Consider the following 16,363-nt stretch of genomic DNA (forward strand, 5'->3'; position numbering starts at 1 on the left):
GTTTTCTTGCATGTGTGGGCTCATATTAGCATTTTTTAAAGCTACATGTCACTTTCTGATCATTTTAAATAATGCTCTCAACAATAAGTTTACACACCAGAAAGTGCAACTTTGCGTACACTTCACAAAGTGGGATATGCACTCCTTCCCACAGGTAGAAATCTGTCTCAGCTAAATATTTTAGCTTTTTTTTCATATTCATAATATGTTCACTCATTCATGAAGTTCCATAGCCTATTCAGCGCCAACTGTCTTGCAAAACAAACCTTCAGAGAAAGCTGAAACATTTCACGATGCCTCATGAGATTTTGAACAAGCAGCAACGAGTTCTTCTTTCATCTAGTACATCTGTGCACAATACAGACTCGAGGAAACTAAAGATGGGCTTTTGCTCCCACACTGACAAGTTCTCTAACGTGTACAGGATGCAATAAAACTTCAATAAAACTGCTGCTTTAACTCCATACGACTGACAACATCGCCAAAAAATGTGAATAAAGGTTTATATAAACCTACACATGCATTATGTGACTGTAGCAGAGGTTGAAGTAGTATTCCCGCTGTCTATTCGCAAACTGTTAACTCTTTTGGAAGTCCTGCAAATAAATATAAACATCTGCAAGCCACTTAGCAACCCATCTCCAATTTTCATGGAGTTTCAGTCATACCTGTTGTCAACTGCACCTGGTATGTTCTGTGCTGGGGTTTGCTACTACTCCAATTTTTCATGTATGCACACTGGAAGGTGTGAAGGTCCCAAAACAAAGTCAGAAATGGATCAATCAAAACTGGGCACTGGTGTGCAGATCCCTGATCTACAATGAAAGACCTTCAACAGCACCTCCCTCACCTAAGCTTGCAGTTTAGAACTGGTACCAAATTGACCAATCCACTGCAGTAGCAATGAATGATTCTTTGCTGGTTTGTTCCTTTGTAACATGATGACGTCAAGCTTGTGGCAGTGTAGCTCTGAGTCACTTACAAGCCCTTTACTTGTCTGTTTCTACGCTGACTCAGAGATAATAAAACATAGTAAAATAGTAGAATTGTAAATCAATTTAAAAAACTGATTTTTTAAGTAGACCACGGCCTTCGTGGTGTATGTGGGCCGGGTCCTTTGAAAACCGAGAAGGCCGGAAGTGCGAGGCTGTTTAATACAACGGTCTAGCCTTCAGATTTGCATCACCAGCTGTCTCGGTGGACTTTAATAAACTCAGCCGTCTGCTCCTTGCTCCCTAAACTATAACAGCACACTGAAGTAAATTCTCTACCATCTCACATTTCTGTGTAATCAGTTTTCTCCTTGTTGTTCATTCAGCTGTGTGAAAACTATAACTTTAATCTCAGCAAAACCGATTTATTGAGGAACAAATAAAACACTGAAAAAAGCCAAACAATAACATTTTTAAGTTATCCAGGTGACTTATATATCATGTTTAACCTGAGTAGCAAAAGACCACAGGGAGTTTGAAAACGATGTGCCGGGAGTTTGCTGTTCTCACCGGCTCTAGTGAGCCTTGAAACCCCGGCTAGCTATCGAGCTGCTGGGTAACAGACGTCTCCAAAAATGTCGGAGCACTTTCGCAAATATGTGATGTCTTGATAAATCGAGCAGATATTTGAAGTTTACACAGCTGCATTCTCGCCTGAAAATATCTTAAAAGTTTATTTTGTGACCCAGAAAGAGTAATATGGTTAAGATCAAAACTAAGTAACTGCCGCCATTGTTGGGAACTGGAATTGGCTGGGCCACGCTATGAATTCTGGGATAGGTTGGGCCACGAAGGATAAACCCGACCTGTCCTTCAAATTCAGGAAAATGAGGGACACATTTGTCGGAGAAGCCTTTGAATTGGGGCAGCCTTCATCGCCTGGCTGTGACATAATCAGCCTTCAAATGCGGCCTCCAAAGGATGCGGCCTAGGAATTGGGACACAGCTTATATAGCTCCTACTTAACAGGTGGGCCAGCTTTAATGAAACTTAGTGACTAATAACATCTATTTCTTTTTTTAAAGGATTTATTATAAATCCCAGTTCTTTTGATTTTTGTATATATCTTGTTTCATTTCATCATCCTTCTGTGAATGCGATGTTACGTTCTCCGTTTGTGTTTCACGCGTCACGTTCATCGTACATCACTCGTACGTAACTTCATGATCACCAGCATCCCAGACTGAATTTTGTTTGACTCACCGCTAAATACGAAATGAAGTTAAAAATGGTCCTTAAATTCCTTAAATTTTTACAGATTCCTAGCAGACAGCAGTTTGGTTTGGTAAAGCTGAAGACGTTTTTGACGACCATTAGGACTGCATGGATCCTCCAACAAACACTGCTAAACTGCATCTAAAAATTCATTTTTCATGTTTTGCAGTAGATTATGATTAGAAATACTTTTTAGACTTTTTAGAAACAAACGAGAGAAAAAAGAAAAAGTACCGTACCAAAAACAAATCAAATTTAACATTGTAAAACTTCTTGCTAGACCGCAACACTCCCTCAAAGCCTTTTCCCACTAAGGGTCTAAGTGACAGCCTTTTCAAATCACCTTGCCAATATGTTGAGTCAAATGCCCGCACAGTCCTTCCCTGTGCACACAGGTTTGTAGGTATACCCTTTACTATCTTAGCCTATGCAAACGCCCTCCTGCTGAGTAAGCCCTATACCTACCAGAGGACTGATTCGCTAGGTTACGCTGCCTTGCCCGACCGCAAATGAGTATGACATTTAAATCCCGAAGGCTTTGGTCTCATCCAACGATCTGGCCACCGAGGCAGGAACCGTCTGGCTCGGCCCCAGGCCCTGCCGTTGGCAGCCAATTAGGAGCAGATAAGCAGAGCGAGAGGAAGGTTTTAGCCCACCATTGTGCGTAATTCGGCACAGGAAGACGAGTAGAAAGCGGTGTCCCTTTCAGGAGTTTTTGGAGCTCTTTCTGCTGGTGAAGGAGATATTCTGGCTGGGGGCGAAGAGATTAGCTGGAAGCCACAGAAAGACATGGAAGAGGGAAAAAAGGAGGATAGATGGGAAGATGTGAGGGAGAGGGCGTCACGATGAAGTTCTATAATGAGCAGATTTTGTATTCTCTCAAGGCTTAAAGGATTCAAGATAAATCACATATTTCTTTTTCGGGGCATGCAATAGGTTTCTTTTGGACCCTGCTAATCACCCCCTCGCCCTCTTCCTTGCTTTGTCTTTCTGTCATTCATTTGTCTTTTTATTAAGCCTGCTCAGCACTGCCTCGTTTCTCTCTCTCATATTTCCGTATCTTTTCCAGGCTTACTCTGATTCTTTTATTTAAAGGCAAGGTCATCACTTCTTTCTTTAACTTGTTTTTGACCCATTTGCTTTAACGGTCATCGTTTTTTCTCTTCTTTTCTGCCCTGATCCAGAGTTTTCTTTAGTTTTAAATTCTTTACTCATTCAGCACTCTTTATCTTCTTTCTATTTTTTGCATTCTCTCTACCTTCTGCTCTATTTTTTCATCTCAGCCCAGACTAGCTCTAAGGTTAGAATTGACTGCATCACCACACTGTTCAAAATGAGTGTGTGTACTCATATATTACTCTCTAATTTCCAGTCAGTTTAGTAACCACAGACTGCATATAAAAGCCAGACATATCCACCTTGACATGATGGGTTTGTTTGGGAAGTCATTCTTAATAATTTTCAGTTTGGCATTATCACTTAGTTTTTAGTGAAACCTGGTGCCAGCCTGTTAACTCAGTTAGTAAACTGCATCAATAATTCATTGGGATTTAAAATAAGATGCAACAAAAGGTAATCAGCATTTTATTTCAGGGGCAGGGTCTTGGATGGACCCACCTTTGGATTCAGCTACAGATTCCCATAAAAGGAGATCTCAACCTGAAACAATAGGCTAAAATAGGGTTAAATACTTCTATCATGAACTACAGAGCACTTTGAGGGAAAGAAAATGTAATTCATACACAAAAAGCATACATACCTTTACTTCTTGGACCCAAATTTTTTTCCCTGTTTTGCTCACTTTCCTACCTTTTCTCTGCTGCGTCAGTCTCCCCACAAACACAGACACACAACATACAGTGTCTGTCCTTCTCAACTGGGGAGCTGTTAAAAGGGGCATAGCTGGTTTCCTCCCTTGGGAATCTACAGCGAGGGAGAAAGCTGGGTAGCAGCTGAGAGGTGGAGGCTAGTGCTTAGCAGACTGTCAAAGAGCCCCAGCAGCCACCCAGAAATGCTGTGATGGGAGCTGTCTGCAGGAACACGGTACCACAGCAGCTCACAGCGCTGACTGTGTTCAGAGAGTTCATGGGTAATTGGAGCCTGGGAGTGGGAGTAGGAGTAGGTGTTGTGTCCTGTGCTGTTCGAATTATGGTTCTTCAAAGCGTGCACCGTTTTCTTCCACACACATTTTTTGGCATGGCAGCAGCAATTAGACTGCTGAAATGTGACAATTAACGGTACATTCATTCACGCTGGCCGTGTTTGGCACCGCGTATTTGATTATTAGTTTGGATCATTCTGTGAGATTAGAACAAAGGAAGCTGAGCTAAAGTAACCAGCTGAGAAGCAGGAATGGAAAAGAGCTGCAGTGGAGCTCATTAGCAGTAACAGCATATTCGGAACTAAAAATAGAAATTGACCTCAAACACTAAGTTATAATACCAACGCTATCTTCGGCTGGTAAAACACAGGATGGAGTGAGCTGAAAGCAAACTGATGCTGATCTTCTCTAGTTGCCCTCTGGGATGAGCATCAGAGGGGGCAAATTATAGCAAATTGCATGTGTGTGTGTGTCTATGTGTGTAGCACATCGACCTGGAGTGATGGAGGAGATCATTCATAACTTAGACTACTGTGATGTCCTGGTGCTGGGGGAGGAGCTGAGCCCAGAGCACGAATCTCTCCAACTGCAACGAAGCGCTCTGCTTGGAAAACACCTTGATGCAACCAACTCCACCTCTGGCATGTCCATATACGGTAGGTTACTGATGCCTTTTTAGCTGGCTCCTATCTACCACTACTACATATACTAGCTGGACAAACCTGTGCTGTCTCTCTCTCCTTCCACAGGCGTGGACTCCATGTCCAACTATGAGCAGGTGATCCGAGAGGTGCGCTACTACAACTGGCGTCCCGGGCAGCTAACAGAGAGGCGTTTTCGCCTCACCTGTTCAGAGCTCAACGGACGCTACACCAGCAATGAGTTCAGCCTTGAGGTCAGTGTGAATCACAGATAGGATCCTCTTCATACTTATTTTTGGCATCTGTCAAAGTAATCCATATTTAATAAAGAAAAGATTTTAATAAGATGTATTTATATCATATTTGGCCTTTCAGTTCATCCTCTGTCTGATTCAAGCAGTTCTTCTTCTCTCCCTTTAAGATACTGTAGCTTTCTCCTGATTGGCTGCCACTTGCAAACAGAAGGTTTAGAACAGCAGGAGTTGGGTGCCTGAGATAGCCATGTTAATTGTATCCATTACATGGTTTAGATGCCAGGTCTCTCTTGGAAATGAGATTTTTAATCTCAATTAGATTTTTGCCTGGATAAATAAAGGCCTAATTAAAAAAATAAATCCCCACTTTTGTCACTTCACAGATCTGAGAGTTGAAAGGTACTCTTCAAAAGCGAGGACTAAAGGATTACTTGTATACATTACATTCACGTCATTATGTGGAAGTATGAACGTCTAACGAGAGTAGCCATCATTAAAAGTATACATAGAAAATAAGGAAAACCATAATGGATTATTTTAAAATTTGTGTAGTGAATTCACCTGTTGACCATTCTAGAAAAAAACCTTACGGGAGCATTGTTACTGTCCACTAATGTAGAGATTCCCAAAATATGGACCAGGGAATCTCTGCTTTAGTGAAGGTACTGCAGGTGGGTCACAGTGATGACATAAATTCAGTTTGAAATTACGAGTATGTAGAATTACATATTTATTTATAAACTTTTATTTATTTATATAAAAAGTTAAAACTGGAGTTCATTAATATGAGGTGGTTAGTTTGTGAATTTACTGCTCTTGTACTGAAGTTTGTGTCCCATCAGCCTTGTATGTGACTGGAAAGCATTAGCAGCTTATAGCCAACAGCCTGTGCTGTTTATGTATTTTGAATAAAATGGAAATGCATCGCTTTCTTGTGTATTTTAATTAGAATGAAGGTCGGGTAGGCCCCATGAGATTTTCAGTTTTTTAAGTGTGTCGTGGCACTCTGGGACTTTGGGAATGTGTTGAGTATAGCTGAAACTATCTGTTTAGACGGAAATTGAATCTCCAGTTAGTTTGATAATCACCTGAGAATTTTGTTATACATTATAATCCCTTTTCATATAAACCCTCCATGTTTCCTATCCATGTGGTGGTCAAGGCTCTATTGATCATGGTAGCTGCATCAACATACTATTTTCTGCCACACATTTATGCCTACAATGAAGGGAGAAACTATAAAGTTTGGGTGACCAGTGTAGCCACGTTTGCCATTTTTTAATCGGAATATTGAAGGTTGAAATAAACTAGAATTATCTTTTAAAGCAATATGCCAAACATTAACAAGTTCTTGCAGTCCAGATGTAAGGACTTTCTTCTGTTCTTCATCAAATGACAGTTTAATTTGTTTTTACACAACTGTGTGAAAATTTGCATTCAGTTTTTATGATGTAAAGACAATGACTAGTTCATTAATCAAAAGCAAACTGTATGATTGTTAAAATTAATATTTTAAGTGTATGAAAATTTGTTTTTAATGGGCTGGACTATAATTATTCAGGTTAATGCATTTATACCCAGTGCTTTTAATTTTACTCAGCCCGCCCACTCCCAGACAAGCTTCAAGTATTTCTAAAAGGCAATGTAAGAAGATGTAACTGACAAGCAGCTTGAATAAAACAGATGTACATTATGCTCAAAAATCATTAATATCACTAAGTGCCACTAGAGATCGTGTTGCTTTTTACTACCAAGTGAAGCAAAGTGCTTGAACTGGCAAAGTGACTGAGCTGACTCAGCTCAGGTTTCCACTTTAACTTTCAGGGCGAATTTAAAAAAGAACCTCGACAAGCCTTCCAGCTGTGCCACTTCAGCCTCTTAGTAGCAAAATACCCTCTAAAATACCCAGGCTGTAAAAGAGTTAAACATGTCTAAAGAGGCCTCAGTGCAACTTTGAACACCAAAGTCAGAGTAGGCCTCACATTAACACACACACACACCTGTTCTTTCTGCATCTGTCCCTACTCTGAGAAAGGTTTGACTTATTGATCCATCCCTGGTGTTCACACTCAAGTATTGATTTGGTTCTGTCTCCTAAAATATCCAAGCATAAATTTGCTTCCACATTTATTCCATTTTCATTTTCATTTGTCACTGATTATAATATCAGTCGTTAGAGTTGAGGCTTTTTTGGTTGTGCAGGTAAACATTGAATGTTGTAAAATGTTTATTTTGATGGGCATACTTTCTAAAATCCTCACTCCTGCTTCATGTGTCCCCAACCTAGGTGAGCATCCTGCACAGTGGAGAAGCGCGGGAACACATCAATCACGTGGTAGCTCCACCTCCGTACGTGCAGGTGGTCCACCATCCGTCCATGATCCAGGATCTGTACCCCATCCACAGCTCGGGTAAGAAAAAAGCAACTGGGGTGGATTGTTTACATTTTTTTAATGTCACCTTCAGCCAGGATAGATTATGATTATTAATACATTATTGTTGCAATAGACAGGAAGACAGGTTTTATTTTTAATATAAACCAGAGTTATGGTGTCATTAGCATCAGAAACAACCTGTTAAAGCAATTCTAGGCCAGTGAAAAACCTGAAATGGATTAAGGTAAAAAGCAAAAGGTCCAAAGTGAAAGAAACATTTTAGGTCACCAAAAACTGAAACATCTTATTTTATTACATGAAATCTCTGCCTGCCCATGAACTCCTCCTAGATCATCAGGAGTTGAGCAACCATACTTGGCACCTGTTGGGTTTTAACTATGTCAGATGTTAGAAAAACATCAGGTTGCCTAGCAACCACCTACCGTTTATGTACCTATAACAACTTATAAAACCACCATTTTGATTTCATAACAGTAACATCTAATTTGTATATAATACATCTGAATTATGCATGTTATATATTAATCCTATCATGTTGCTGGGCAACCACCATCCAAATGACCTGTTTTTACCTTTTATACACCTGTAAGGCCTCATGAAAGCATCCTGTCATTTCGTCTGTGAAGGTTCTCAGTCATCCAGGTCATCGTAGTCAAAGGAGCTTGCAAAGAAAAGCGTCTGGACTTCTTTAAGTTGCTTGAAGACGTTTCACCTCTCATCCGAGAAGCTTCTTCAATTCTAAGGTCAAATGGTGGAGAGTCCCAGATATAACCTAGTGGGAGTATACCCCCACAGAGGGACAAAAGGACCCCCTGATGATCCTCTAATCGCCTGAGCCAAGGTGTGAAACTGGGTGTGGGTCCCAATCAGCCAGAGTTTCTGGTGTGTTCATTGTGAAACCTGGCCCCACCTTATCATGCGAATTCCTGAGGTCAGATGGCCCAGGATGTGAGTGGGCGTTAAGGCGTCTGGGAAGGGATCTCAAAACTGGATTATAGATGGCAGAGAGTTGGTGTCGTAAACCACCGCCTCTGTTCAAAGATGGTCGCTCACAGTGGACATAGATGGCTTCTTTTCACTCCTCTTTCGAAAGAGGAGTGTCCACTGTGAGCGACCATCTTTGAACAGACTGTCTTACTACACATTCTGAGTTATCACTCTATTGCAGGTATTAGTACTCTATAGTGAATAAAGGACAGTTGAAGACAGACTGTGGTTGTTAGGGGTTCATTCTGAAGCTACGTAGAGTCTGCTTCAGTAATATTGAGGTTTAACACTCCTGGAACAAAAACTCAAAAGAAATGTGGAGTGGCTAAATGGGTCATGTGGTGAGTACCTGTGAAAGCAGGTATGTGGTGGAGATGTTTAAAAGAAAGAAAACCAAACAAAACCAAACAAATCAGCCCATTTTAACAATGTCTCTCTGTCTTCTACACAAAACGAGAAAAAGGAAGAGCAGACCAGGCAAAGTGGGCGGGGTCATCACAGCACAGTATTTCACCGTAACCATGCAACAAATAGCAGAAAAAGAGAGAAACTCCTCAAACTCCAAATAAATTCAGGGACTCAAACTCAGTCTTTCTATGACAAAGACGAGCATTATCAGCCACTGTAGCTGGCACATGTGGCAGCGCAGGAACTTCAAATAGAGCTCCACACATTGATAGGGAAATTAGTCACTAAGAGACATTTTTAATTAAACTACCCTGCAGAAATAGTTTGGCATTAGTTACCCTGACTCCTGCCCTCATATTGCAGTGTTAATGACTGAAGTATAGCACAGATCCTGGAGGGGGGCACAGAGCGCTGCTTAAATGATCTTACGCACAAAGCGTTCATCGTGTGGGGTTTGCAGTGATAGAAATTAATATTTCCACAAATCGGGTAATGCAGTGAGTTTTAATCGGAAAAAACGAACATACGAGTGGTGAAAGAAGTCAAAGAAGCAAGAAGGTTCTGAGTAAAGTTCATGAAATATTGTTTGACTGACAGTTGAGAGCAAAAACTTGCATTTTTGACAGTTGTCAAGTCATTTTGAGACATGAAAAAAAAGGAAATCAATAAAGGTAAAGCATTATAAACAAGGCACAGCTACAAAGCTTAAAGTTATAATACAGAAGTAAAAAGTATTAGGAGTCTTGAATTAGTTGCATACATGACTGCTCAGCTTAGAAAATGGGAAAATTCAAATGTGGAAAAAGTGTCGACGTAAACTTGACAAAACACTGCCTCTCAAAGGAAACCATGAGAGACGGAGGGTGAAATGCTGAGACTCAGACTCAGGAGCCTCTGCTGTGCCTGTGAAGAGTTTTTCTGTCAGCCATCCATCCCAGGGTAAACATAGCGAGATCCAAGGGAACGCTCCGTTCCGCTTTCTAGTTTGTTTATCGCAGCGCTCATCAGACTGCTGCTTTCCTACTCTGCGCCTCTCCGTGATTGAGGCCCTCCCAAATGATGCAGCAGGCTTCTTACCCTCCTCCTGAGCACATGAGTGATCTGAAGTTAAAAAAAAAACATGGAGAGGAGGAGAGACATTGGTCTTAATCTAACACATGAGATTTAATTATTCATCACACTCTAATGGATTCTACTTAGAGTCCTGGAGAGTTCAGTGGCCGATGCTGTTAACGGCTCAGAGAGTTGGAGGGTGTGTGTGAAAAGGAGGTCAGGGGAGCGCAGAGGGAGGTGGATGGTGGGCAATCGCCGAGCCATACGTGACAAATAAAATGTTTCAATACATTTTTACACCTGTGACGCGATTTTGTCTAATGTTTCAGACGGCCTGACGTATGTAGAGTATTAGCAAACGGCAAGATGTGTGTCACATGGTGTGCGTACAGACACACAAGTTACATGAAGGTTCAAGAAGATGTGAAGATCAAAGCCCGTGGATTTAATGTGAAAATCTAGGAGCTAGAGCGAATCAAATGATCAATTGAAGAGTCCTCTGTGAGCCTCAACCTCGTTAAGCAAGCGAGCACGCACACACACACACAGGAGGGACTCGTGGGGAGAGGGCAGGCGCAGAGATGTCGTGTTAGTTCAGTAGGCTCGAGATCAGAGTGGATGAAATAAACATTTTAGTTCAAGAGAAATCCCTCAGTCTGTGTTGTGGGTATGGTACTAAAAGGGTCTATGATATATCTTTGCAGTCATGTGCTGCATACAGGCCAGATCTAAATGTGTTTAAAGCTGGTGGGGGGGCAGAGCCACTAAACACATGAGGAGTAGGGGGAGCTGCAGGATGACAACTGAGTTTTTAAATTTGGTCTTTTTGAAGTTTGTTTTCATATTCTAACAATTCCCTTTTAAACACAAAAACCACAATTTTAAACCATATTTAAACAGCAAGCAACTAGCAATGCTTTCTTATGTTTAGTGGCAGCAAAGAGAAACGTTTCATGTGTTGATCATATAGAGGAAAAATTGAATTAAAATTTTAATATTTCACCCACCTTTTCACCCAGTAAGTGACCATATTTAGGCTACAAGGTGTAGCACCAGCACACAAACTATTTGGGTGCAGCACAGAGACCTGCTAATTAGTTTGAACAGACTATCAAAATGTTTGCCGAATTTCATGCACCAAAACTGGAGCACAAACTTCTTACATGGTCTGTAGCGCACAGAAAGTGCACTTATGTCCCATATTATTGAAGTGAAGAGGCATCAGCAGCGCAAACACAGTTCCATGACTTGAACTAGCAGGGCTGGCAGAAAGCTGTCCAAACCTGTCAATCGATTGACTTATTAAGGCTTTTTAAGACTTTTTAAGGCTTAACTACGGAGCCCCGCAGGGGACATGGGAGAAAAAAAATTAAGACGGACTTTTGCGAGATCTCGCAAAACTAACTCGGGATCTCGCAAAACTTTTGCGTGATCTCGCAAAACAAACTCGGGATCTCGCAAAACTTTTGCGAGATCTCGCAAAACACACATCGGGATCTCGCAAAACTTTTGCGAGATCTCGCAAAACAAACTCGGGATCTCGCAAAACTTTTGCGAGATCTCGCAAAACACACATCGGGATCTCGCAAAACTTTTGCGAGATCTCGCAAAACAAACTCGGGATCTCGCAAAACTTTTGCGAGATCTCGCAAAAGTTGAATTCCAACAATGGCGGCAGCTGCTTAGTTGTAATATTACTCTTTCTGGGTCACAAAATACACTTTTAAGATATTTTGAGGCGTGAATGTAGTTTTGTAAACGTCAGATATCTGCTCGGTTTACAAGACATCACATATTTGCAAAAGTGCTCCGACGTTTTCGGAGATCCCGAAATCCCACCATCTCGAAGCTAACGGGAGGTCGAGACCTACTACAGCCGGGAGGAACACCGCTTTCCCGGCACATCGTGCCTCGACCTCCCGGTCGGCTTTGAGCTGGCGGCTAAAACTTTTGCGAGATCTCGCAAAACTTTTGCGAGATCCCGAGTTTGTTTTGCGAGATCCCGAGTTAGTTTTGCGAGATCTCGCAAAAATCCGTCTTCATTTTTTTTTCTCCCATGTCCCCTGCGGGGCTCCGTACTTAACAAAATCCAAACAGGTTAGTTATAAAAAATGTAACCTGCCATAAAGTTTTCCCTCAGCCTGAACAGTCTTGCTAAAGTCAACAAGACAGTTCAGCCTGTAGACATGATAACTTTATACACAGTTAAAATGGGAGTCTGTAGAGACTTGCTCATATTTGGAGCCTGCCTCTAGTGACCATTTAAAGCACTACAGTTTTTTGTCTCTTACCATTTCTGCTTTCTATCTTTTAGCCCTAGATGTTGCAGTCTGCTTTCACTATGCACTGCTGTACAAAATCTTTGTATTTTGCTAGGAAAATATCGTTTGTTCTGTTCTGATGATCCCACACTGCTTAAATAATGTTAAGGTCTGGGCTCTGGGCAGGCCCCCCTGATAGTGTCACATTGTGTTTTTTCTAAACAGATGTGCTTTTAGTGCATTGGACATTTGACTTCCTGCTCCAAACAATGGCAGAACCTTCACCATCTTTTTCAGATGGCTGTAGACAGTCAATGTTGGATTGTCCTAATTTGTACATATTGACAGCATTTTGAACCAGAATTTTCAAAGTTGGACTCATCAGACGTGCTGCTTCTGATTTTCAGTCCAGTTCTTGTGTAATCTGGCGTAGCTCAGCCTTTTCCCTTCCTTAAGAATGGCTTCTTGTCAGTCATCCTTCCACTGGGACCATTTCTCACGAGCCTTCAGTGAACAGTAGTTGAATCAGCTGAAAGTCCAGATACATCTCTCAGGTCCTGTGTCAGGTCTTTGTTGGATTTCTTCCTTTTCCATAAGGATATGACTTTCAGATACTGATCATCTGCTGCTGTAGTTTTTAAAGCCTGCCACTTCTTTTGTCCTCTGCTTATCCAGTTTCCTCAAATGTTTTAAAGGACACATTGCACACCATGCCGAGATATGCCACGTTTCCAGCTAATAGCTCTTTGGGAATCACACTGTGAAAACTGTGTTATCTTTATCAGTTTTCATAGATTCAGCTAAAGAAAAGTGACAAATTGATGTCTTTTTGTAACAAGCTGCTAGTTACGAAGTGTCTAAAGATACGGTTTAGAATGAATGCTTTGCTAAGACACTCTGGTAGGTGTAGACAAAACATTGGTTTATTTATCCTTTGAGTCTGGTGCCTTTTTATGCTTGAATGATTCATATGTCAGTGTTAAGTGGCTTAAAAAAAACAAGCCAACATTTCTCTGAAAATGATCAGATGCAAGGACTGAAAAGGCCAACATCCAGAGAAAAACTTTGAAAGACCTACAGAGATCCTGGATAGCTGTTGCCTAAGACCACTAAAAAAATTACAATAACATTTGGCTCCTTTGGGTGGGATGTTGGGTTGCGTACTGATGCAGGCACAGATTAGTAATATGGTGAGATGCTACTTAAGTGCATTATAAGATGTCTGGAGCTTTCTCATCAAGGACTAGAGTACAGTACCTCTCAAGGTCTGCAGCATTCAGCTGGCTGTTCTGGGTATTTTGTGCCCGTGAAAGTGAAAGAATAAACCGATTCAGTACATGCTGACCAAACAGAATTATTCTGATTTCAAGTCATTAAATCCCTGATCTTTTTTCATTTGGTTCTCAGGTGTACCAAGTGCTGCCACCGTGGTAATAGTAATGTGTATCGCTGCCCTGGTGGTGGTTGTAGTGTTGGGCATTTACCGCATCCACCTGACCCACCAGCAGGAGGTGAAGTTGGCAGATGCGGCTAAAGAGGCAGACGTGACCTGGGACGAGTCTGCTCTGACGATCACAGTGAACCCAATGGAGGTAGGAGGGAGGGAACTTCAGGAATTAAAAGGATGCTGTCAGGGAGGGAGCATAGGAGCTACCCACAGTGGACCGTGTGTAGTGGAATACTATCCCATTTCTATTTAAGGATAGAAACAAAGGATTAATCCTATTGTGCCACTATTGATCCAAATACCAATACCAGCAATTGGTATCAATGTTGTCAATATTTGGATCAATCCGCCCATCTCTAATGTCTCCTTTGTATTAAACCAGTCAAAGGAAGAATTACTGACATTTCTTGTTTCTTGCTTACTGTCTGATGATTAAGTTTGTGAAACTTTGCAAATATTTTTTACCACAGAACTTGGAGGAGCCTCAGGCTGCAGAGGAGGAAGCCAGCGAGGAGGAGGAGGAAGACGAAGAGGAGGAGGGGGAGGAGGAAGACGACGACGAGGACGACATCACCAGCGCTGAGTCAGATGACAGCGAGGAGGAAATAGACGTCCAGCTACCCAGGATGCAACGCTCAACCAAGAAAGGCCAAAATTGGGACAAAACAACAATATCCTATTGAAACATACACACGTACATACACCCTCACACACACACACACACACACTACAACACATCTATACTCAAATCACATGGCTGAAACAAAAAGACTATGATGTTGATGCTCTAAAAATAAGGTAATATCTCCCCCTACTGGAAGACAACATTTAACCACACACAGACACACACACAGTTACACACACACACACACACAGTGCAGTGATTTAACCTTAGCCTTGTCACAGAACCTCCTGTTTTATACAGCTGATAAGAGATAATATGACTCTAAAAGTGCTCCTCAATCACATGACTTTCGTTGTTCTTAGACGAAGAGATCACCAAGTTTAGTTCATTCCCAGAGAGATGTCCCATGAATTATCTCTCTCCCATTCCAATGCAATCTTTAGTGAACTCGAGCTGTAGGAGAAGCCTTTTGTCAGTGAAACCCTGCATCATGCATTCAGTTTGATGTGTCAAATTCCACAGTAAGATTTCTGATGTCCCATATAAGAATCAAAATGCAAAACATCCTTTATTTAGGAAAAGTCAATTGCAAAAGTAAAGAAACTGACTATTTTTTGGTTTGTATACTTCATGTTATTTATCAGTCTTTATTCTGGCCTATGTGGCAAAGCCAGGTAATTTTACAGAAATAGCATATTTTAAATGGTACTCAAAAACAAATAGAACAAAAAAAAGGGGAAAAAAGATGATCAATGTGCTGTCACAGACGTCATGTTGACCTAGCCGACAGGGCCTGTGTTCTGGGTTTTTGGGAAAGACAGAGGAGTCTCCTTGTACATTTTTATACGCTCCTTTCTTGTAAATATTGAGTATAGTAGGTGACCCCGACCCACTGAGTCATTGTCTAACCAGAGACCTTCCTCTCCACCTGTACACAACACACCTCTTCATATGTATGTACACGCCCTGATCCCTTAGCCTGCAGGAGTCTTTCCAGAGCCGAGCCCCAGATCCTCCCTGCGTGTTTTTAGCTCAGTGTTCAGATCATTCTGGCTAATGGCAAACTTGGGTTTGCTCTCGCGGATGTGCTACTGCCTTTGAAATAGGTGGGTTATTAAAAGCTGGACTAGGTGAGATTTTTGTATTTAAAAAAAGAGAACAACCTCTCATTAAACAACAGCAGAAACTCAGTGATAGAGTTTTGATTTAAAGTCAAAAATTCCAGCTGTAAAACACACAATCCTTGGTGTGGAAGCTAGCTTAATGGAATGAAATGTTAGCCGCTAGCTAGTGATTTCAAAAAGGGGAAAACTAAGCTAAAAGAATAACAATAGTGTTCTTGGACTTATAAGGTGAATATAATACAAATCTAAATAAATTAAACTGTTGCTTCATGTCTGCTGGGTGTGTAGATAGTCAGCAGTTAGCCAACACATTAGCCATATCAATTGTGAATTTCACATCTTGCAGAACTTATCTTGGTACAGCTTTTACTTTGTTACCCATCAAACTACTTTGTAGCTCTAAGGTATTGATCATATTTGGCAGAAATTTCAAACCTTCAGAAACCTTCAACAGTGACCAGGCCAATAAATAGTCAAGCTCTCACATTATGCATTTAAAGACACTTTATTGTGGCCTAATGGCCTAAACTATAAAACACAGCCTTCCTAACTGGATTGCTAGTGTCTACAGAGACATCAGATACACACTGCAAAAAAATAAATAACAAATTTAAAATAGAAGAGGAACTTCTCCAAACTTCTAACTTTGAAAAAAAAAAACCTGCAGCATTAATGGAAGAAATTTAGGTCTAGAGACTGATGTCACATTACATAAATCCCACCTCATTAGCCAACCCTTGAGGCCGCCGGATTGTGAAGTCGCCTCGTGCAACTTTTAAGAGGACAGAGAGTGGAATGCATTTGGCAGTGTCACGTTTGACGCGATCAGAAAACCCAGTCGTGTTTTTTTTTTTCCCAC

At 41.2% G+C, this 16,363-nt stretch overlaps 1 protein-coding gene across 1 annotated transcript in view; it reads left to right on the forward strand.

Annotated features, from left to right (window-relative positions):
• Positions 1 to 16,153, forward strand: part of LOC120729245 (calsyntenin-2-like) — a 320,942-nt gene extending 304,789 nt beyond the window's left edge. The window contains exons 13-17 of the mRNA XM_040024788.1: positions 4,794 to 4,964; positions 5,058 to 5,203; positions 7,491 to 7,614; positions 13,716 to 13,900; positions 14,226 to 16,153. Coding sequence (XP_039880722.1) covers positions 4,794 to 4,964; positions 5,058 to 5,203; positions 7,491 to 7,614; positions 13,716 to 13,900; positions 14,226 to 14,438 — 839 coding nt within the window. The 3' untranslated portion in view covers positions 14,439 to 16,153. The remainder of the gene's footprint in view (positions 1 to 4,793; positions 4,965 to 5,057; positions 5,204 to 7,490; positions 7,615 to 13,715; positions 13,901 to 14,225) is intronic.
• The last annotated feature ends 210 nt before the right edge of the window (positions 16,154 to 16,363 follow it).

This window comes from Simochromis diagramma, unplaced genomic scaffold (genome assembly GCF_900408965.1).
Source record: "Simochromis diagramma unplaced genomic scaffold, fSimDia1.1 OVJJ01000348.1, whole genome shotgun sequence".
Taxonomy (NCBI): Eukaryota; Metazoa; Chordata; class Actinopteri; order Cichliformes; family Cichlidae; genus Simochromis; species Simochromis diagramma.